At 39.7% G+C, this 23,189-nt stretch overlaps 1 protein-coding gene across 3 annotated transcripts; it reads right to left on the reverse strand.

Annotated features, from left to right (window-relative positions):
* Positions 1–5,909: 5,909 nt before the first annotated feature.
* Positions 5,910–22,766, reverse strand: C24H1orf159 (chromosome 24 C1orf159 homolog). Of its 3 annotated transcripts, XM_033079889.1 has the most exons (13): positions 22,703–22,766; positions 21,032–21,072; positions 20,005–20,101; positions 16,678–16,790; positions 15,950–16,037; positions 15,553–15,628; positions 14,231–14,308; positions 12,556–12,618; positions 11,431–11,565; positions 10,440–10,465; positions 9,644–9,674; positions 7,593–7,663; positions 5,910–7,456 (listed from the first exon to the last, which is right to left on the reverse strand). In XM_033079889.1, the coding sequence occupies exons 5-13, from the start codon at positions 16,019–16,021 to the stop codon at positions 7,442–7,444; spliced, it is 567 nt and encodes a 188-aa protein (XP_032935780.1). In that variant the 5' UTR covers positions 16,022–16,037; positions 16,678–16,790; positions 20,005–20,101; positions 21,032–21,072; positions 22,703–22,766; the 3' UTR covers positions 5,910–7,441. The 3 variants fall into 3 exon arrangements, with proteins under 3 accessions (XP_032935780.1, XP_032935782.1, XP_032935781.1); XM_033079891.1 differs by lacking the exon at positions 12,556–12,618 and having other exon boundaries at positions 5,910–7,663; XM_033079890.1 differs by lacking the exon at positions 21,032–21,072 and having other exon boundaries at positions 5,910–7,663; positions 22,703–22,760.
* Between the last annotated feature and the right edge of the window lie 423 nt (positions 22,767–23,189).

Raw genomic sequence — 23,189 nt, forward strand, 5'->3', positions numbered from 1 at the left:
GTTTGAAAATAGAAATTGTTCTCCTGGCCTGTGGCTGAAGGAGCGCAATGGCCTCAGAGGGGCTGGAACAAAACGAACACAATTCTCATCACTGAAATGGATAAAAACACTTTATTGTTGTTTTTATTGTTTTTACATCTTTGAGGGTTGAAATTCAGGCGCATTCCCCTCACAAATCAGGAGAATTCACCTTAAACACAAAGGAAAGATAAAAAACCCAGATCAAGGAGAAAGGTCCAAATCCCCTCAGAAGGGTTGAAACATGATTAATTAATAATTGTCATCACTGAAATTGGTAAAAACACTTTATTGCTGTTTTTGTCATTTGTACATCTTTGAATGTTGAAATTCAGGCACATTCCCCTCACAAATGGGGAGAATTCACCTTAAACACAAAGGAAAGATGAAACACCCAGGCCAAGGAGAAAGCCTAAATACCCTCAGAAGTTCTGAAACAAAACAAATTCGCAATTCTCATCACTGAAATTGGTTAAAAACAATGATTTATTGCTGTTTTCATCATTTTTACATCTTTGAGGGTTGAAATTCAGGTACATTCCTCTCACGAACGGGGAAAATTCACCTTAAAACACAAAGGAAAGATAAAACACCCAGGCCAAGAAAAAAGGCCCAAATCCCCTCAGAAGTGTTGAAACACGATTAATTAATAATTCTGATTGCTGAAATGGATAAAAACAATGATTTATTGCTGTTTTCATCATTTTTACATCTTTGAGGGTTGAAATTCAGGCAAATTCCCCTCACTAACGGGGAGAATTCACCTTAAATGCAAAGGAAATTTTAAAAAGTCCAGGCCAAGGGAAAAGGCCCAAATCCCGTCAGAAGGGCTGAAACAAAACAAATTTACAATTCTCATTATTGAAATTCACAAAAGCAACACTTTATTGCTATTTTTATCATTTCTACCTCTTGGAGGGTTGAATTTCAGGCACATTCCCCTCACAAACCAGGAGAATTCACCTTAAACGCAAAGGAAATTTTAAAAAATCCAAGCCAAGGAAAAGGCCCAAATCCCGTCATGTCCCTGAGGAAGTGGAAAAAAAAAAAAGAGAAAATTTGGATCAAACTGTTCCCAGAAATCTCAAAAAGCAACTTTTAAACCATTGGAGGTAGAAAGAACTCAGTGTAAAGGGAATTTTTTCAGTATTTTCCACCTGGGAACAGGAAATGGAGGAAGGAGGTGGAACAAAAGTACGGCAGGAAAATTGGGTTGGGGGATTTTTGGGAGGTTTTTTTCCAGCTCGGAATATTCCAGGATTGTGTTCTGTGAGGAATCCCACGGCTCATTCCATGAAAACTTTGGATTTTTAAAGGATATTTCCCTTGGAAATATTTCCTTGGATATTTCCTGGCGTGAGGAACCCTCAGCAATCCCCGAGAAAAAAAATCAAAATATTCCATCCAAAACTTGGAAAATCCCCGTTTTAAAAATCAAAATATTCCATCCAAAACTTGGAAAATTTCCGTTTTAAAAATCAAAATATTCCATCCAAAACTTGGAAAATCCCTATTTTAAAAATCGAAATACTTCATCCAAAACTTAGAAAATCCCCATTTTTCCCCCCTCAGGTTGATTTCAGCTCTCTCCTGGATGAGAAATGTTTATTCCCACCCCAAATCCCAGTAGGAAAACTCCTTTTTTTTTGTTCTTGCAGCGCCAGTTGAGCCCCAGCGCAAATATCCCGGTGTTTTTATGGTGTTTGTCCTTGTTAAACTCCAATTTATCCCTTTTTTTTTTCCCTCTCACCACCTGCCCTTTTCCACCCTGGGAGCTGCCGAGCACCTGCGCAATTAAAGCTTCGTTAAAAACGACTTCTTAATTACCTCTGGGTCGTTGGAGCGGGAAAAACAGCCGGAAAAAGCTCGGATGTGCAAAAAGGAGTAAAAATTCCACATTTTCTTGTCAGTTTTACTGATTTATTTTTATTATTTTTCCTATTTTATATTTATTTTGATATTAATTTTGATTTCTTAAATAGATTTATTTTTATATTATTTATTTCATTAGCTGTGGTGAGTTGATCAAGTTGGAAGTGTCCATCCTCAATGATGAACTGGAAATAGAGAATAAATGAGGATGTTGCAGAAAGAAAGGGGACAATAATAATTAAAAATAAAGAACAATATTAAATAAAAGGGAATAATAATAATAATAAATAAAAAATAAGAATTAAAAAGGTAATAATAATAATAATAATAATAATAATGGATTTTCCAGAGATAAAGGGAATAATAACAATAATAATAATAATAATGGCATTTATATCCTTATAAATATAATAAGTATAGAATATAAATATAAATAAGGATAAGATAAATAAATATTTGAGGTTTTTTCCAGCTTAATCCTGGAATTCTGTGACTTAAGTGGCCTCTGGTGCCACCAAAGAGGGACAGAAGGAGCTGAATCAACACGAGGCTGAATCCCAGCAAATCCTGAGGAAGGAAAACTGAAAAAAAATCTGAATTTTTTTAAAAAAAGAATATTTTTTGTTTAAAAATATTTTCATTTTTAACCCTCAAAATGAGCGACAACCCCGCAAAATTTATCCTCGTTTTTAAAATAAAATACATTAAGAAATAACAATTTAAATATGTAAATAAAGATATTTTGGAAGGTTTTTAAGACTCGGGGAAAGTCTTTTCTCCTATCCCAGCCCCCAGCAGAGGACGGCTTTCCATCCCCATCCATAAAATCGGATTTTTTATTGGATCTTTATTGGATTTGGGACAACGCCCCGCGAACGTTGGGAGCTTATCGGGCCCAGATAAGATAGCAGAGGTTGGGCTCGGCTCATTAAAGCCAGGATTAACGAACTGGGTTTTTTCCAGGGATTCCACGGGATGAGCAGCTCCAGGATTCACCTGGCTCCGGGAAAATGGTGGAAAAGGGCGGGAAAAGGCAGGAAAATGGCGGGAAAATGGCGGGAAAATGGCAAGAAAAGGCGGGAAAAGGAGAGAAAAGGTGGGAAAAGGAGAGAAAAGGCGGGAGAAGGTGGGAAAAGGTGGGAAAAGGAGACAAAAGGCGTGAAAAGGAGGGAAAAGAGGGAAAAGGAGAGAAAAGGAGGGAAAAGGAGAGAAAAGGCAGGAAAAGGTGGGAAAATGGCGGGAAAATGGCAGGAAAAACACCACTTCCTTGGGCCAAAATCCCGGGATTTTCTGATCCAAAGGCAATTTTTTTTCCCAGGGTTTCAGCAGGATGAGCAGTTCCAGAAAGATTCACCTGTTCCCAGGAATTATTAGAAAATTCTGCTCGATTTTTCCAGGAATTCGGTGGGATGAACAGCTCCAGAGGATTCTGAGGATTTCCCAGGAATTATTGGAAAATTCCGCTCTCACCTCAGCTTCCCTGGATCAAAATCCTGGGATTTTCTGATCCAAAGGCAATTAATGAAGCTTTTTTTTCCCCAGGGATTCTGTGAGATGAGCAGCTCCACTTGTTCCCAAAAATTATTGGAAAATTCAGCTCCCAGCTCAACTTCCCTGGATCAAAATCCTGGAATTTTCTGATCCAAAGGCAATTTAGGAACTGTTTTTTTCCCAGGGATTCCGTGGGATGAACAATTCCAGGAGGATTCCAAGGATTTCCTTTTCTTGGAAAAGCTCGGCTCCCTCTCCTTGCCTTCTACTCCCCCCCAGTGGCCAAAGTTCCAGGGATATCCCAGCTCCAGGATTTCCCAGAAAAGCTCAAAAACCAGGTCTAAACCCCACCAAAAAAAGCTCAAAACCTCCAAAAGAAAAGTTCAAATCTCTTTATTTTGGCACTGTTTACAAATATACAAATACATTAAATATTTGGAGGGGATTAAAAGCGAGTTTAAAGCTGAATGTTCTTGTTTTCAACCCAAAGCAGTGAATTGGAAACGGAATTTGAGAGTGCAAAGGAAGGAGAATCCCAAAAAATTCGACCCCAAACCCAAAATTAAACCCAGAAAATCAAAACTAAACCCACAAAACCAAACCTTAACCCCAAAACCAAATCTAACCCTACAAAACTCAACCTTAACCCTAAAACCCAAAACTAAACCCAGAAAACCAAAACTAAACCCACAAAACCCAACTCCAAAACCCCACCCAGGAGTTCAAACCTGAACCACACCAAAAAATGAGTAAAAATCTTGGGATTTTCACAATTTCTGGGTAAAAATCTCGGGATTTTCAAGTTTTCTTGGCACAAAAACACTGAGAAAAACTCGATTTTAATTCCACACAGAATTCGACTTTTCAGATTTTAACTACACAAATTCCGTTTTTAATTACACAAATCCAGTTTTTAATTACACAAAATCCGATTTTTAGACAACAATTAAACCAAATCCCACACAAGGAGAGACAGAAAAAGGAGCTGATCCTACAATAAATTAAATTTTTACAATTAAAAGCAGGACAGGAATTAACACACAGCAATTCCAGAGGTGCAATTCTGCAATTCCTTGGAATTATTTGCATAGTTCCTCCTTTTTTTTTTCTTTTTTTTTTGTTTTTTGTTTTTCAACTTTGGAATTCAGAAAATCCTCAGGAATTCAGAATTCCAGGATAAAATAATCTCCAGCTAGGATTTCTACTTGGGGAGAGGGGAAAAAAAAATCTCAGCAGCACAAAAAAAAAAAAAATTTGAGATGAGAAAAAATTCCAAGTTGGAATTTCCCAAATAATCCAAAAAAAGAGAGAAGGAAATCCCAGGAATTGCTTGGCCAGGAGGAAAATAATTTTATTTTTCAAAATAAAGAGGGAAAATCTGGAATTCCACGGATTTTTTTGGCACAGGAGTCTCTCCATAATTTGGGTTTTATCCCTGAAAATTCCCCAAAATTTGCTTTTTTAAGGATTTCAATTCCATGGATTTATTTTGAATTCCATCGATTTCCTTTTAATTCCACGGATTTCTTTTGGATTCCATGGATTTCCTTTTAATTCCATGGATTCCTTTTAATTCCATGGATTTCTTTTGGATTCCATGGATTCCTTTTAATTCCATGGATTTCTTTTGGATTCCATGGATTTCTTTTGAATTTCACAGATTTCTTTTGGATTCCATGGATTCCTTTTAATTCCATGGATTTCTTTTGGATTCCATGGATTTCTTTTGGATTCCACAGATTTCCTTTTGAATTCCATAGATTTCCTTTTGATTTCATGGATTCCTTTTGGATTCCATGGATTCCTTTTAATTCCATGGATTTCTTTTGGATTCCATGGATTTCTTTTGAATTCCATGGATTTCTTTTGGATTCCATGGATTCCTTTTGGATTCCATGGATTCAGTTTGAATTCCATGGATTTATTTTGAATTTCACGGATTTCCCTTTGAATTCCACGGATTTCTTTCGAATTCCATGGATTTCTTTTGAATTTCACCAATTTCTTTGGAATTCCATGGATTCCTTTTGGATTCTATGGATTTCCCTTTGAATTCCATGGATTCCTTTTGGATTTCTTTTGGGAATGCTCAGAGGGTGACAGAGAATTTTCCATGGATTTAGGAATGGATGGATCCCAAATCCAGCCCAGTCAGGAGGAAAAGTTGGAATTCCAGGAACTTTTCCATGGATTTAGGACGGATTTAAGATGGATCCCAGATCTACCCCACCAGGAGGAAAAGCTGGAATTCCAGAGGGTTTCCATGGATTTAGGATGGATCCCAAATCCAGCCCAATCAGAAGGAAATGAGCTGGAATTCCAGGGATTTTTCCATGGATTTAGGACCCTTAGGCTCAGATGGAAAAGATGGAAGAGGGAAACCAAGCCAGGAAAAATAGTATTTTAACGTCCCAAAATTCCTCAGGAAGGAACAAGATCCATGGGAGATGTTGAGGCTGGTGCTTGGAATTTGGGAATTCCTCTGGAGCTGTGCTACAAATTCCAGGGATTTCCCAAAAAAAAAAAAAAAAAACCTACTCCCATTTTTCCACTGGCTCATCCCAAAAATCCCTGACTGCTGCAAACCCAGCAATTCCCTCATTTCCACAAGGAATGGAGCAGGGACAATCCTTGGAGAATTCTTTAGCCAAGGATTGAGCTGGAAAAATTAAAAAATAAAAATAAAAATTCCCAGATTTGGGGTCAGGCCTGGATCGAGCACCAAGAGAGAAGGAAAATGCTCCTGGTCTGGGATTTGCTTCCAGAGGATTCTGCATCTTCATTATTGCCATCATTAATTATCCATCTTTAATTAGCATCATTAATTAGCATGATTAATCACTGCCACCTTGCCCCAGGTTAAAGCAGGATCCTGGGATGGATCCAACATCCCAAATCCCAGGATTTTGGGGCCTGCAGCGCTGTCAGCTCCAGGTTTGGGGTCACATCCCAAGGAAAGTCCCCAAATTCCCAAAGGATTCTCCCCAAACAGGAAAAATCCCCCAAATTCCCAAAGGATTCTCCCCACAGGTTCACAAAATTCCTCAGGAATTCTCACCCAAACAGGGAAATGCACCAAGATTCCTTAAGGATTCTCCCCAAATTCCTTAAAGATTCTTTCCAAACAGGGAAAATCCCCCAAATCCCCCAGGAATTCTCCCCCAAAGAAGGAAAAAACCCTGAAATCCCTCAAGAATTCTCCCCCAAACAGGAAAACCCTCCCAAATTCCTTAAGGATTCTCCCCACAAGTTCACAAAATCCCTCAGGAATTCTCCCCAACCAACAGGAAAAAAAAAAATCCCTTAAATTCCTTATGGATTCTCCCCATAAATCCCTCAAATCCCTTGGGAATTCTCCCCCATCCTCAGGAGCAGAACCAGGACCCTCCAAAAACCCCAAAACGTCCCCGAGCCGGCGCCGCCTTCGCGCTCGGGGGAAGATTTGGCACAAAATCCTGCGGGGTCAGCGGCACCCAGGGAATTCCAGAGCTGGGGTGGGATCAGGACACCCAGAGTGGGGTCAGAACAGCCCAGGGATGGGGTCAGGACACCCAGAGTGGGGTCAGGACATCTCAGGGATGGGGTCAGGACACCCCTGAACACCCCAGGACACCCCAGAGTGGGGTCAGGACATCTGAGATGGGGTCAGGACACCCAGAGTGGGGTCAGGACACCCCAGGACACCCCAGGGATGGGGTCAGGACATCTGGGATGGGGTCAGGACATTCCAGAGTGGGGTCAGGACACCCCAGGACACCCCAGGGTGGGGTCAGGACACCCCTGAACACCCCAGGTCACCCAGAGTGGGGTCAGGACATCTGAGATGGGGTCAGGACACCCAGAGTGGGGTCAGAACACCCCAGGACACCCCAGCGTGGGGTCAGAACATCTGGGATGGGGTCAGGACACTCAGGTCAGATGTTGCTGGCCCAGGACACTCTGGGCTAGCTGAGCTCAGATGTTGCTGACCCTGCTGGCCCAGGACCGGTCAGTCAGACATTGCTGGCCCAGGACAGGTCAGTCAGACATTGCTGACCCTGCTGACCCACCCAGGCTGGGCTCAGACGTTGCTGACCCTGCTGGCTCAGGACAGTTTGGGTGGGCTCAGACATTGTTGACCCTGCTGGCCCAGGACAGCCTGGCTGGGCTCAGACGTTGCTGACCCTGCTGGCCCAGGACAGCCTGGCTGGGTGGGCTCAGACGTTGCTGACCCTGCTGGCCACAGCCCCAGCCCTGGCCGGGCTCAGGGCGCGCTCCCGCCGGACGTAGCGCGGCTTCCGCACTGCCGGGAACAGAAACATCCCCAGATGCTGGGAGGGGCTGGGAGATCCCAAAGGGAGCAGGGGAGGGTGAGGAGGGGGCACAGTGGGGTCTGGGGAGGGAATTCAACCCAAAACCCAGAGCTACAGAATGGACAAAATTCCAACCTCAAAATTCAACCCCCCAAGCAAAAACCAAACGCACGAACTGAGGCCCAAACCCAAATTAAACACCCAAAACCCAAACCCATAAACTGAGCCCCAAACCCAAATTAAACACCCAAAAACCTAAACCCACAACTGAGCCCCAAACCCAAATTAAACACCCAAAACTTCAACCCACAAACCCAACCCCAAACCCCAAACTGAACACCCAAAACCCAAACCCACAAACCCAAACCCCAAAACCACAAACTGAGCCCCAAACCCAAATTAAACACCCAAAAACCTAAACCCACAACTGAGCCCCAAACCCAAATTAAACACCCAAAACTTAAACCCATAAACCCAACCCCAAACCCAAAACTAAACCCAAATCCACAAAACCCAACTCCCAAACTGAACCCCAAAAGATAAACCTACAAAACCCAACCCCAACCCAAACCTAAACCCACAAACCCAAAATTAAACCCGTAAACCTCAACCACAAAACCCAAACCCACAAAACCCAAACCCACAAAACCCAAACCCAAACCCCAGACCCAAACTCAAACCCACAAAACTCCCCAAATGAAACCCAAAAACTCAACCCCAAACCCAAAATTAAACCCTCAAAATCCAAATCCAAACTTAAACACACAAACCCCAAAATTAAATCCAAAATTAAACCCAAAACTCAACCCCAAACCCAAAATTAAACCCATAAAACTCAAACCCACAAACCCCAAAATTAAACCCAAAACTCAACCCCAAACCCAAAATTAAATCTACAAACCCCAAAATTAAAGCCCCAAACCCTCAAAACCCAAACCCAAACTTAAACCCACAAACCCCAAAACTGAACCCACAAAACCCAAACCCAGAAAACCCAAACCCAAACTTAAACCCACAAATCCCAAAATTGAACCCAAAAGCTCAACCCCAAACCCAAAATTAAACCCAAAATTAAACCCATAAAACTCAAACCCACAAACCCCAAAATTGAACCCACAAAACCCAAACCCAGAAAACCCAAACCCAAATTAAACCCCAAAACCCCAAAATTAAACCCAAAAACTCAACCCCAAACCCAAAATTAAACCCAAAATTAAACCCATAAAACTCAAACCCACAAACCCCAAAATTAAACCCAAAACTCAACCCCAAACCCAAAATTAAATCTACAAACCCCAAAATTAAAGCCCCAAACCCTCAAAACCCAAACCCAAACTTAAACCCACAAACCCCAAAACTGAACCCACAAAACCCAAACCCAGAAAACCCAAACCCAAACTTAAACCCACAAATCCCAAAATTGAACCCAAAAGCTCAACCCCAAACCCAAAATTAAACCCAAAATTAAACCCATAAAACTCAAACCCACAAACCCCAAAATTGAACCCACAAAACCCAAACCCAGAAAACCCAAACCCAAATTAAACCCCAAAACCCCAAAATTAAACCCAAAAACTCAACCCCAAACCCAAAATTAAACCCAAAATTAAACCCATAAAACTCAAACCCACAAACCCCAAAATTGAACCCAAAAACCCAAACCCCAAATTAAACCAACAAAATCCAAAATTAAACTCAAAAACTCAACCCCAAACCCAAAACTCAACCCCAAACCCAAAATTAAACCCACAAACCCCAAAATTAACCCCAAAAACTCAAACCCCAAACCCAAAATTGATCCCACAAACCCCAAAATTAAACCCTAAATTATTTTTTCCCCTCCCCTTTTTCCTGCACAAATCCCAACCCAAACCTTTGGGATTTCTGCTGCCCCCACACATTCCATTCCTGACCCCCAGTTTGGGGATTTTTTGTTTATTTTTAGCACAGTCCAGAGAGAAATTCCTCACCTGAAGAAATGGGAGGAGAGATCATGGATGCCTGTGGAGCAGGACAAGGGAAATGTCAAAAAAAGCAAATTTTTAACAGGTTTTACTTCAAAAAACCAGGACTTTTTAGTCAAAAAAAGCAAATTTTTAACAGGTTTTACTTCAAAAAAATCAGGATTTTTTAGTCAAAAAAGCAAAATTTTAACAGGTTTTATTTAAAAAAACCAGGATTTTTTAGTAATATTCATGTCCAAAAAAAGCAAATTTTTAACAGGTTTTCTTTAAAAGAAACCAGGATTTTTAATAATATTCATGTCAAAAAAAGCAAATTTTTAACAAGTTTTCTTTAAAAAATAAACAGGATTTTTTTTAGAATTCTAATAATATCCATGTCAAAAAATCGATTTTTAGAAGTTTTTCCTTAAAAAAATTCAGAAATTTTACAGAATTCCCGTAATATTCATGTGGAAAAATCAATTTTTAACAGTTTTTCATTAGAATAACAATTTTTTTTTTTTAGAATTTAAATTATTATCAGGTTTTCCTTAAAAAAAAAATTAGGATTTTTTTAATATTTAGGAACAGTTTTTTTAATGGAAAAATAACTCAATTTTTCCATTTTTGTCCCAGTTTGGATCCATAAAACCCCCAAATATTTTTGATTTTATTTCAGTCTCTTAATTAAAGTGGAATTTATTGTTAATTAAAGTAGAATTTATTAATTAAAATTGAATTTATTGTTAATTAAAGTGGAATTTATTAATTAAAACTGAATTTATTGTTAATTTAATTTCCCATAAAAGCAGAATTCACTCACTGTTTCACTGGGCTGGAGAACAGATGCTAAAAGAGAAAAAAAAAGAGATTAATTAAGATTATTTTAATTATTTTCAAGGCTGGAATTGTTCATTTTCTAAAACTACAGCCATGGATGGAATAATTTTATTAATAAAATTTTATTTTTTATTGTCCCCAAATCCACCCAAAATGTTCCAAAATCCCATTGGGAGAATTTATTGGGTGCAGGATTCTTGAAATTGGGGAATTTATCAGCACAAAATGGGAATTTATTGGGATAAAACTGGAGAATTTTCCCCACAAAACTGGGGAATTTTCTCCACAAAAAATTGCAATTTTCTCCACAAAATTATGGAAATTTCCTCCACAAAATTGGGAATTTCCTCCACAAAATAGGGAATTTATTGGCACAAAATGGGGAATTTTCTCCTCAAAATTGGGGAATTTTCTCGACAAAATTATGGGAATTTGTTGGCACAAAATTGGGGAATTTTCTCCACAAAAAATTGGGAATTTTCTCCCATAAAACTGGGAAATTTTCTCCTCAGAATTGGGGAATTTTCTCCACAAAATTGTGAGTTTTCTCCCAATAACTATGGGAATTTTCTCTAGAAAATTATAGTCATTTATTGGCACAAAATGGAAATTTTCTCCACAAAATTATGGAAATTTATTGGCACAAAATGGGGGAATTTCCTCCACAAAATTGGGAATTTCCTCCACAAAATTAGGAATTTTCTATACAAAATCAGGGAATTCATCGACACAAAATGGGGATTTTCTCCCATAAAACTGGAGAATTTTCTACTCAAAATTGGGGGAATTTTCTCCCCCAAAATTGCAAATTTTCTCCCCAAAATTATGGAAATTTCCTCCATAAAATTGTGAATTTATTGGTACAAAATGAGGAATTTCCCCCATAAAATTCCCATTCCCACCAATGAACGGCACGCAGCTCATTAAGGAGCGCACAATTAATTAATACATTCATTAATTAATATTTTTTTTACCTTTGTTCCTCCTGTAGAACACCTGGGGCAGTTTGTTGGCTCGTTTGAGGTAGAAGAAAGAAGCCACAGAAAGGATCAGGAACAAACTGAGGCAAAACGTCCCCAAAATCAGCGAGGCGGCCACTTCGGGGCCCCCTGGGGGAAAATACAATAAAATAAAATGAAATAAAATAAAAATAAAGTAAAATAAAATAAAGTAAAATGAAATAAAATAAAATAAAATAAAATAAAAATTAAATTAAATTAAATTAAAATAAGGTAAAATAAAGTAAAATAAAAATAAAATAATAAAATAAAATATAAAAGAAAAGGAAATAAAATAAAATAAAATAAAATAAAATTTAAAAAAATAAAATAAAATAAATAAAATCCTCAAAGCCTTGGGAATAAAATCTAATTTCATCCAAAAAACACACAACAGATCCTGGAGTTTGTGGGCAGAGTTCTGGGAAATCGCTTTGAGAGGATTTTAATAAATTCAGCCGGGTTTTAAACTCATTACATCGTTAAAATCACTTTTTAAATTCATTAAATCACTTTTTAACCCATTAATTAAATCACTTTTTAACCCATTTCAGCAAATTAAATCACTTTTGTAACCCATTTTAGCAAATTAAATCACTTTTGTAATCCATTTAGCAAATTAAATCACTTTTTAACCTGTTTTATCAAATTAAATAATTTTTAACCCATTTTAGCAAATTAAATCACTTTTGCAATCCACTCTAACAAATTAAATCACTTTTTAACCCATTTTATTAAATTAAATCACTTTCAAAACTCATTCAGTCCCTTTTAATCCCATCCCATTTTTATCCTATTTTCCCAATCCCATCCCATCCCATTTTCCCCAACCCCATCCCTCTTTAAACTCATTAAATCCCATTTTCCCCAATCCCATCCCCTTTCCCCCCATTTTCCCCAATCCCATCCCCTTTTCTCCCATCCCATCCCATCCCATCCCATCCCATCCCATCCCATCCCATCCCATCCCATCCCATCCCATCCCATCCCATCCCATCCCATTTTCCCCCCATTTTCCCCAGTCCCATCCCATTTTAACCCCATTTTTAACCCCATTTTCCCCAATCCCATCCCTTTTCCCCCATTTTCCCCGTTCCTCACCCAGGGTCAGGATTTGGGGCGTGGCTGTGCTCAGGTTCAGGGCGGAGCTGCTCCCTCTGCTCCCTGCGGGGACAAAACCGGGATTGGGATTGGCACCAAATCCACATTTGGGACACTGCCTGTCCCTGCCTGTGGCCCAAATTCCCCAATTCCTGAATCCCCAAATTCCCTGAATTCCCAAATCCCTGGATTCCCAAATCACCAAATCCCCAAATTCTCGAATTCCTGAATTCCCAAATCCGCAAACCACCAAATCCCCCAAATCACCAAATTCCCGAACCACCAAATCCCTGAACTCCCTGAATTACAATTCCTTAAATTCCCAAATTCTCAAACCACCCAATCCCTGAATTCCCAAATTCCCTGAATTCCCAAATCACCAAATTCCCTGAATTCCTAAACTCCTGAATTCCCAAATCACCAAACCCCCGAATTCCCGAATTCCTGAATTCTCAAATCACCAAATCCCCAAATTCCCTGAATTCCCAAACCCCTGAATTCCCAAATTCTCTGAATTCCTAAACCCCTGAATTCCCAAATTCCTTGAATTCCTAAATCACCAAATCCCCAAATTCCCTGAATTCCCAAACCCCTGAATTCCCAAATTCTCTGAATTCCTAAATCCCTGAATTCCCAAATCCCCAAACCCCTGAATTCCCAAATCACCAAATCCCCAAATTCCCTGAATTCCCAAACCCCTGAATTCCCAAATTCTCTGAATTCCCAAATCACCAAATTCCCGAATTCTCAAATTCCTGAATTCCCAAATCCCCAAATTCCCTGAATTCCTAAATCCCTGAATTCCCAAATTCCTGAATTCCCAAATCCCCAAATCCCTGGATTCTTGAATTCCTGAATTCCCAAATTCCTGAATTCCCAAATCCCCAAATCCCCTGAATTCCCAAATCACCAAATCCCCGAATTCTCGAATTCCTGAATTCCCAAGTTCCTGAATTCCCAAATCCCCAAATTCCCTGAATTCCCAAACCCCTGAATTCCCAAATTCCCTGAATTCCCAAATCACCAAATCCCCGAATTCTCGAATTCCTGAATTCCCAAATCCCAAATTCCCTGAATTCCTAAATCCCTGAATTCCCAAATTACCAAATCCCCAAATCCCCTGAATTCCCAAACCCCTTAATTCCCAAATCACCAAATTCCCGAATTCTCGAATTCCTGAATTCCCAAATTCCTGAATTCCCAAATCCCCAAATTCCCTGAATTCCCAAATCCCCAAATGCCCTGAATTCCCAAATCCCCAAATTCCCTGAATTCCCAAACCCCTGAATTCCCAAATCCCCAAATTCCCAAATCCCCAAATCGCTGAGGTTGTGGCCAGCCAATGACCGTTAATTAATGAGTTAATTAATGAGTTAATTAATGAGTCAGTAACCTGTTAATTACAGAGCTCACTGTCCATGCAGTGTCCCAGGTCGTTAATTAATGAGTTCATTAATGCATTAATTAATGAGTTAATTAATGAACTGTCTCACCATCCCTGCAGTGTCCCAGGCCGTGCCCAGCCAATGAGCATTAATTAATAAGTTCATTAATGCATTAATTAATGAGTTAATTAATGAACAGTCCCACTGTCCCTGCAGTGTCCCAGGCCATGCCCAACCAATGAGTGTTAATTAATGAGTTCATTAATGCATTAATTAATCACTGAGCTCACCGTCCCTGCAGTCCGCGGTGCCGTTCCTGCACTGCACGCAGCTGCTGCTGCCGTCCTCGTTCCAGCGCCGGTAACACCCTGGGACACGGCATGGATTCACAAAATTCCAACAATTCCAACAAATCCCAACAATTCCGACAATTCCCAACAATTCTCAAAATTCCAACAATTCCTGACAATTCTCAAAATTCCAACAATTCCAACAATTCCAACAATTCCCAACAATTCCTGACAATTCTCAACAATCCCAACAATTCCCGAGAGTTCCCAACAATCCCAACAATCCCAACAATTCCAACAATTCCCAACAATCCCAACAATTCCCGAGAGTTCCCAACAATTCCAACAATTCCAGCAATTCCCAACAATTCCCAAAATTCCCAATAATTGCAACAATTCCAACAATTCCCAAAAATTCCCAACAATTCCCACAATTCCCAGCAATTCCCGACAATTCCCAACAATTTCAACGATTTCAACAATTCCCGACAATCTCCAACAATTTCTGACAATTCCCAACAATTCCCAAAATTCCCAACAATTCCGACAATTCCCGACAATTCCCAATAATTCTCAACAATCCCAACAATTCCCAACAATTCTCAAAATTCCAACAATTCCCAAAATTCCCAACAATTCCAACAATTCCAACAATTCCCAACAATTCCAACAATTCCCAAAATTCCCCAAAATTCCAACAATTCCCAACAATTCTAACAATTCCCAACAATTCCCAACAATTCCCAACAATCCCAACAATTCCCAACAATCCCAACAATTCTAACAATCCCAACAATTCCCAACAATTCTCAAAATTCCAACAATTCCAACAATTCCAACAATTCCCAACAATCCCAACAATTCCAACATTCCCAACAATTCCCAAAATTCCCAACAATTCCCAATAATTCCTGACAATTCCCAACAATCCCAACAATTCCCAAAATTCCCAATAATTGCAACAATTCCCAACAATTCCCAACAATTCCAACAATTCCCACAATTCCAACAATCCCAACAATTCCCAACAATTCAAACAATTCCCAACAATTCCCAACAATTTCCAACAATCCCAACAATTCCCAACAATCCCAACAATTCCCAACAATTCCCAACAATCCCAACAATTCCCAACAATTCCAACAATTCCCAACAATTCCAAAAATTCCCAAAATTCCCAAAATTCCCAACAATTCCCAACAATCTCAACAATTCCAACAATTCCCAACAATCCCAACAATTCCCCAAAATTCCAACAATTCCCAACAATTCCAATCAATCAATCAATCAATCAATGATTCCCATTTTTCCAGAGTTCCCACCTGGGCTGCAGGGTTGGTTCACGGGGCAGGAGCTGTTGGGATCCAAATTTTCCAAACAACATCCTGGCCCTGGCACCTGGGGACACAAATTCCCACAAATTCCCATTTTTCCATCAAAAATCTCCATGGAAATTCCAGAATAATTCAAATTAAAACCCACTGGAATTTATTTAATTTTTTTTCCATCAAAATGTCTCCAAAATCTCCATGGAAATTCCAGAATAATTCAAATTAAACCCACTGGAATTTTAAAAATAATTAATTAAAATAAAATTAAAAATTAAAAAATAACTTTAAAAAACCCAAACCAAAAATAAAATAAAATAAAATAAAATAAAATAAAATAAAATAAAATAAAATAATGTGGATTTGAGCAGGAGGAATTCCTGGCACCCACCGAGTTTTCTGTGGATTTTCCAGCAATTTCTGCCACAAGCCTGGCCAGGAGAAGCACCAAGGGCACCTCCATGCCAGGAAACACAGAACTGCAAAAAAAATCAGAAATAAATTCAAATTATTCCTAAATTCCAATGGAATTCTGGCACCTCCATGCCAGGAAAACACAGAGCTGTAAAAATCAGAAATAAATTCAAATTATTCCTTAATTCCAACAAAATTCTGCTTCCCTGGGGCACCTCCATGCCCAGGTCTGGATAGAAATTATTATTAAAATTATTTTTATTTTTTATTATTATTTTTAATTATTTTATTTTATGTTATTTTTATTATTTTAATTTTTATTATTAAAATATTATTAAAATATTTCGATTTTTGACAATATCTGATTATTCAGAGTAAGAAAACAGATGAAAAAGGATTATCATAAAAGAGAATAAAATTAAATTATTGTTTAGATTTTTGTCACTACCTGATTGTTCAAAACACAAATAATGAAGGATAAATTATTTTTAAAAATACTAAAATTAAATTATTATTTAGAGTTTTGTCAGAGTAAGAAAACAGATGAAAAAGGAATCTCATAAAATAGAATAAAATTAAATTATTATTTAGATTTTTGTCACTACCTGGCTGTTCAAAGAGCAAGAAAACAGAGATAAGGAATTATTATGTATTAAAAAATCAGAATAAAATGAAATTATTACTGGATAAATCAATTGTTCTTACCTAGAATATCCTTGAGGAACAGCTCATAATAAAGGGAAAATCTGGGGGGGGAAAAAATCACTTTGAGCTGCTGGATCCTCCCAGTCTGCTCAGGCCTGGCTGGATTGCCATCCCTGAAATAAACCGGGATAAATCAGGATAAAACTGGGATAAATCGGGGTAAAAAATCAGAATAAAATCAGGATAAAATTGAGGTTAAATCGGGATAAATTGGGATAAAATCAAGATAAAACTGGGATAAAATCAGGACAAAAATCAGGATAAAATCAGGATAAACCCAGGCTAAAACCAGGACAAAATCAAGATAAAACCAGGATAAAACCTGGATAAACCCAGGATAAAATAATTATAAAACCAGGATAAAACCAGGATAAAATCAAGATAAAACCAGGATAAATCAGGATAAAATCAGGATAAGCCCGGGATAAAATCAGGAAAAATCAGGATAAAACCAGGGTAAAATCAAGATAAAACCAGGATAAAATCAGGATAAAACCAGGATGAACCCAGGATAAAACCTGGATAAATCCAGGATAAATCAGGACAAACCAGGGTAAAATCAAGATAAAACCAGGATAAACCCAGGATAAAACCAGGATAAAATCAGGATAAAACCACAATAAAACCAGGATAAAAATCAAGATAAAACCAGAATAAAACCAGGATAAAATTGGGATAAAATCAGGATAAGCCTGGAATAAAATCAGAATAAAACCAGGCTAAAACCAGGATAAAATCAAGATAAAATCAAGATAAAACCAGGACAAAACCTGGATAAATCCAGGATAAATCAGGACAAACCAGGCTGAAACCAGGATAAAATCAGGATAAGCCCGGGATAAAATCAAGATAAAATCAAGATAAAATCAGTATAAAACCAGGACAAAACCTGGATAAATCCAGGATAAATCCAGTATAAATCAGGATAAAACCAGGACAAACTAGGAAGTGCAGGGAGCACTTCTGAGCCAGCCCTGTTCAATCATTTTTATTTCCATCTGTCAATAATTTCCATTTGCAGCAGGCAGAGGCGATTTGGGAACGTTTGATTTGGATTTTATCGAATCAGTTTGAAAGCAAAGCTGAGCTCCAAAAGCTGCTGAAGAGTTTAAATGGTTGGGATTTTTTACTTAATTTTACTGAAAATTTCTACTGAATTTTTACCCAATTTGTACCCAATTTCTACCTCATTTTTACTGAATTTCTACCCAATTTTTACTGAATTTCTACTGATTTTCTACTGAATTTCTACCCAATTTTTACCCAATTTCTACCCCATTTTTACTGGATTTCTACCCAATTTCTACTGAATTTCTACCCAAAATTGACCCAAATTCTATTGAATTTCTACCCCATTTTTACTGCATTTTTCCACTGAATTTCTACTCAATTTCTACCCAATTTCCACTGAATTTCCACGCAATTTCTACTGAATTTCTACTTTATTTTTCTACTGAATTTCTACCCAATTTCCACTGAATTTCTACCCAATTTCTACTGAATTTTTCCACTGAATTTGTACTGAATTTCCACTGAATTTCTACCCAATTTCTACTCAATTTCTACCCAATTTCTACTGAATTTTTCTCCTGAATTTCTACCCAAAATCAACCCAATTTCCACTGAATTTCTACCCAATTTCCACTGAATTTCTACCCAATTTCTACTCAATTTCTACTGAATTTTTACCCAATTTCTACTGAATTTTTCCATTGAATTTCTACTCAATTTCTACCCAATTTCTACTGAATTTCTACTGAATTTTTCCACTGAATTTTTACCCCAAATCAACCCAATTTCCACTGAATTTCTACCCAATTTCTACCCAATTTTTACCCAATTTCTGCCCCAATTTCACAGCCCCAGTGCCAGGTTTTGAACAAATCCCAAACCTCTGCAGCTCAGATCCCACCAGGACATTTTGCCTCAACACAAAAACTCAGCAGCACCCAGGGTTTTCCTCCCAGGAAATCTTTTCATTATCTTGAAAATTTGCAATTTTTTTTCATTCAGCATTTTTCTTGTTGAAAGTGTTGCTGGGAACAGAGCAGAATCAGAGAGTTTTAAATGTGGAAATTATAAAATGGAGAGATGAATTAGAGTTTTAGATGTGGAAAATGATAAAATTGAGAGATGAATTAAAGGGTTTTAAAAGTTGGAATGATAAAATTGAGAGATGAATTAAAGGGTTTTAAATGTGGAATTAATAAAATTGAGAGATGAATTAAAGGGTTTTAAAAGTTGAAATGATAAAACTATGAGAAGAACTAGAGAGTTTTAAAAGTTTTAATTATAAAAGTGAGAGGAAAATTTGAAATGATAAAACTGAGAGCAGAATGGAAGGGTTTTAAACACTGAAATAACAAAATAGAGAGAAGAATGCAAGAGTTCTAAACATTGAAATGATAAAATTGAGAGCAGAATGGAAGGGTTTAAAACTGAAATGATAAATCTGACAGCAGAATCAGAGAGGGTTTTAAGAGCTGAAATAATAATGCTGAGAGAAGAATTAAAGGGTTTTAAAAGTTGAAATGATGAAACTGAGAGAAGAATGGAAGGGTTTAAGAGCAGAAATAAAACTGAGAGCAGAATGGAAGGGGTTTAAACACTGAAATGATGAAATAGAGAAAAGAATGGAAGGGTTTTAAGAGCTGCAATAAAACTGAGAGCAGAATGGAAGAGTTTTAAACACTGAAGTGATGAAACTGAGAGTGGAACCAGAGGGTTTTAAAAGTTGAAATGATAAAATTGAGAGCAGAATGGAAAGGTTTTAAAAGTTGAAATGATAAAAATGAGAGCAGAACAGGAGAGTTTAAGAGCAGAACTAAAACAGAGCAGAACAGGAGGGTTTAAGAGCAGGACAGGAGGGTTTAAGAGCAGAAATAAAACAGAGCAGAACAGGAGGGTTTAAGAGCAGGACAGGAGGGTTTAAGAGCAGAACTAAAACAGAGCAGAACAGGAGGGTTTAAGACAGAACAGAAGTGTTTAAGAGCAGGACAGGAGGGTTTAAGAGCAGGACAGGAGAGTTTAAGAGCAGAACTAAAACAGAGCAGGACAGGAGAGTTTAAGAGCAGAACTAAAACAGAGCAGGACAGGAGGGTTTAAGAACAGGACAGGAGTGTTTAAGACAGGAGAGAAGTGTTTAAGAGCAGAATAGGATGGTTTAAGTCAGAACAGAAGGGTTTAAGACAGAACAGAAGTGTTTAGGACAGAACAGAAGGGTTTAAGACAGGACAGAAGGGTTTAAGAGCAGGACAGAAGTGTTTAAGAACAGGACAGAAGTGTTTAGGACAGAACAGAAGTGTTCAGGACAGAACTGGCACTCACCAGCCCCTGCAGGCTGCCAGGAGCCCTGAGCTTGCCCAGCTGCCAGCAAACCCCCAATCCTTGCCCAGAGCTGCTCATGCCCCGCTCCACGCCGCACCTGCCGTGACACAGACACAAAAAAAAAAAAACCTCAAACAAAACCATCTTTTTTTTTTATTATTTTAATCCCAGCTGGAGCAGGACTCGTTTTTCCAGCTTTGAGCACAGCTCCAGTCCTGCCCTTCCACGGCTGGGGTTTTGTAAGAGCGCTCAGCAATTAAAACCTGGCGTTAATCAGAGCCACCTCAAGCCAGGCTTTGCTGCACAAGCTGCTCCACACCTGCCTTGAGCAAACAGCCATGAATATTTACTGCAGGGACACCTCCTGCTCTTTGCAGCACTGAAGGTGGGGAGGAGAAATGAATATTGCACAGGGAAAAGCGGTTTGGGGACGGGGAGAAGGGAGGGGATGGGATGGAAGGGATGGGATGGGATGGGATGGGATGGGATGGGATGGGATGGGATGGATATCAGGGGTTTGGGGTGAAGGGATGGGAAGGGATGGGATGGGATGGGATGGGATGGAAGGGATGGGATGGGATGGGATGGATATCAGGGCTTTGGGATGGGCTGGAAGGGATCTCAGGGCTTTGGGAAGGGCTGGAAGGGATCTCAGGGCTTTGGGGTGAAGGGATGGGATGGGTTAGAAGGAATCTCAGGGCTTTGGGATGGGTTAGAAGGAATCTCAGGGCTTTGGGATGGGCTGGAAGGGATCTCAGGGCTGTTGGAGTCACTGAGCCACTGAATCCTCCAGGCAGAACCAGAGTGCAGGAATTGAATTAAAGCCCTTGGATGGACTGAAACATGTTAAACCACCCACACAGAGAATGGGAGTTTAGGTAAAAGAATGAGTTTAAATGCAAGTTTGAGTTTTAGGATAAATAAGTCAGTAAATCAGTAAGTTTCAGTGAGAGCTGCAGAGTTTTTAGTGAGTTAAAGGTGAAGATACCAGAGTAGAACAAGTTCTAGTGAAGGTTATCAAACTCACTGATGTTTGCAGTCCAGGCTCCAAGAGCTCCTCGCTGGACACTGCTTGGACAAAACAGAACTTCAGTGAGAATATCCAGTGAGAATTATTCAGCTAGAACAAGACAGATCCTGTACGTGGTTCATACAGATCCCGGCGTGTCAAGAAATCAGAATTTTCATGGTTGAAAGCAGTGGTTTGAAATTATCTGTTAGCTTGGTAGAAAAATTCTATGTAAGGTTATTTATTGGGGAGAGTTGCTGCTTTTGGTTTTTTGCTTTTGCCACTGCTTTTTGCTTTTTGCCACTGCTTTTTGCTATTGCTTTTGCCATTGGTTTTTGCTTTTTCCCATCACTTTTTGCTATTGCTTTTGCCATCACTTTTTGCAATTGCTTTTTGCCATTGCTTTTGCCACTGCTTTTTGCTTTTGCCATCACTTTTTGCCATTGCTTTTTGTGTTTTGCCACTGCTTTTGCCATTGCTTTTTGCTTTTGCCATCACTTTTTGCCATTGCTTTTTGTCTTTTACCATTGCTTTTTGCTTTTGGCATCACTTTTCGCTATTGCTTTTTGCCACTGGTTTTTGCTTTTTGCCATCACTTTATGCCTTTGCCATCACTTTTTGCTATTGCTTTTGCCATCACTTTTTGCCATCACTTTTTGCCACTGCTTTTTGCTTTTTGCCATTTCTTTTTGCCATCACTTTTTGCTTTTTGCCATCCCTTTTTGCCTCTGCCATCCCTTTGCCATCCCTGCAGCGTCTCCAGCTCCAGCAGCGTCACCAAACCCCCAGGACCCCCAGGGACAGCTCCTGCTTCTGTCCAGCACTTTATGCTCAAATCTACGTGGACTTTAATGTCTGTGCCTTTGGAGACTGATGTGCTTTTACAATAAATAATGTTTTTAGCAACTATGGGCTGCTTTAATAATTTAGAGATAACCCAGCACAAAGGGTGGGTCGAGAGCGCTGTGGGGGCAATTTTAATTTTAATTTTATTTTTCAAGGGTAATTTTAAAGATATTTAAATGCCCTTTAAAGTGACACCTTGTGCTGTCCCAATGGCCTTGGACATTCCAGGGATGGATTTCTTCCCAATATCCAACCTAAACCTGTTATTTGGAATTAATCCTGTCCCTCCATCCCTTGGAAATATTCCCTTTCCATCTTTTTTTGTTGCTCCCAAAGCTTCTCCTCTCCAGGTTCCACAATTACAATGTTTCCATGGCCAATTTAGGGTTTTTTCAGCCCAAAATTGTGCATAAAACGTGTATTATTGGGATATACATTTGGGGGAAGCTCAGCCAAGAGAAACGCACTCAAACAATAACACCAACCCCAGGAATCTCAGAATTGCCTTAAAAATAATTTTTAAAAAAGCCTTAAATTGAGTTGAATTATTAGGAAATAAAGCACCCAAAGTTTTGGGGTGGGGAGAGATAAGAAGAATATTCCTTTCAAACGCAGCAGCAACCGGTTGGGCAAGGAGGAGGAAAAAAGAGGAATTTAAAATCCTAAAACTAAAATCCTTCCGTCCCCCCGGTGCCGATTTCCCTGCAGAACTCGGTGACTCCATGAGGAACCGCTGCCCCCCCCCGGCTCCCCATGAACAATGGGCCCCACCCCGGGCTCTCCGCTCTCCCCGGGGGTCACCGCCCGTTCCCCCTCCCGCTTCCTCCTCCTCCTCCTCCTCACCTGAGGGCTCCCCTCAGCATCCCCCCGGCACCGCCGAGGTTCCCGTTCGTACCCCCCGCCCTCCACCGCCGCCCTGCCCGCTACGCCCCGCGGCACCCTGGGAGTTGTAGTCCTGCGGCCGCCGCCCGCCGCGCTGTTTCGCCCAGCGGCCTCTCCGCCGAGAACTACAAATCCCAACAGCACCCGCGGCGCGCCCCACCTGTCCCCCGCTCCCCGCAGGTAAATGCGTTATTTCAGCCGTTTCGCGCGGCGCCGCGGTGCTTGCTGGGAAAGCGAGTCCCGCGCTGCTGGCGGGGCGCGGGGGCGCTGTAGCGTCCGTACTACAACTCCCGGCGTGCCCCGCGGCCGCGCCGCCATTTTAGGCGTTGCCTGGCAACGCTGACGCGGCGGGAGGGAGGAGGAGGCGGGGTCGAGGCCTCCAAAATTCCGGGAATTCGGGAAAAAAATTTGGGAACAGCTGGCCCAGATGTGGCCGCCCCTGCATCCC

Source organism: Catharus ustulatus, chromosome 24 (assembly GCF_009819885.2).
Source record: "Catharus ustulatus isolate bCatUst1 chromosome 24, bCatUst1.pri.v2, whole genome shotgun sequence".
Lineage (NCBI taxonomy): Eukaryota > Metazoa > Chordata > Aves > Passeriformes > Turdidae > Catharus > Catharus ustulatus.

What these genes read in the sequence shown, in the direction of transcription:
- C24H1orf159 (XM_033079889.1), bottom strand. Translation starts at nt 16,021, where the DNA reads ATGGAGGTGCCCTTGGTGCTTCTCCTGGCCAGGCTTGTGGCAGAAATT. An exon ending in CACCGCGGACTGCAGGGACG is followed by an intron (nt 12,619 to 14,230) that starts GTGAGCTCAGTG and finishes TTGTCCCCGCAG; the next exon opens with GGAGCAGAGGGAGCAGCTCC. An exon ending in CTCTCCTCCCATTTCTTCAG is followed by an intron (nt 7,664 to 9,643) that starts GTGAGGAATTTC and finishes TGTTCCCGGCAG; the next exon opens with TGCGGAAGCCGCGCTACGTC.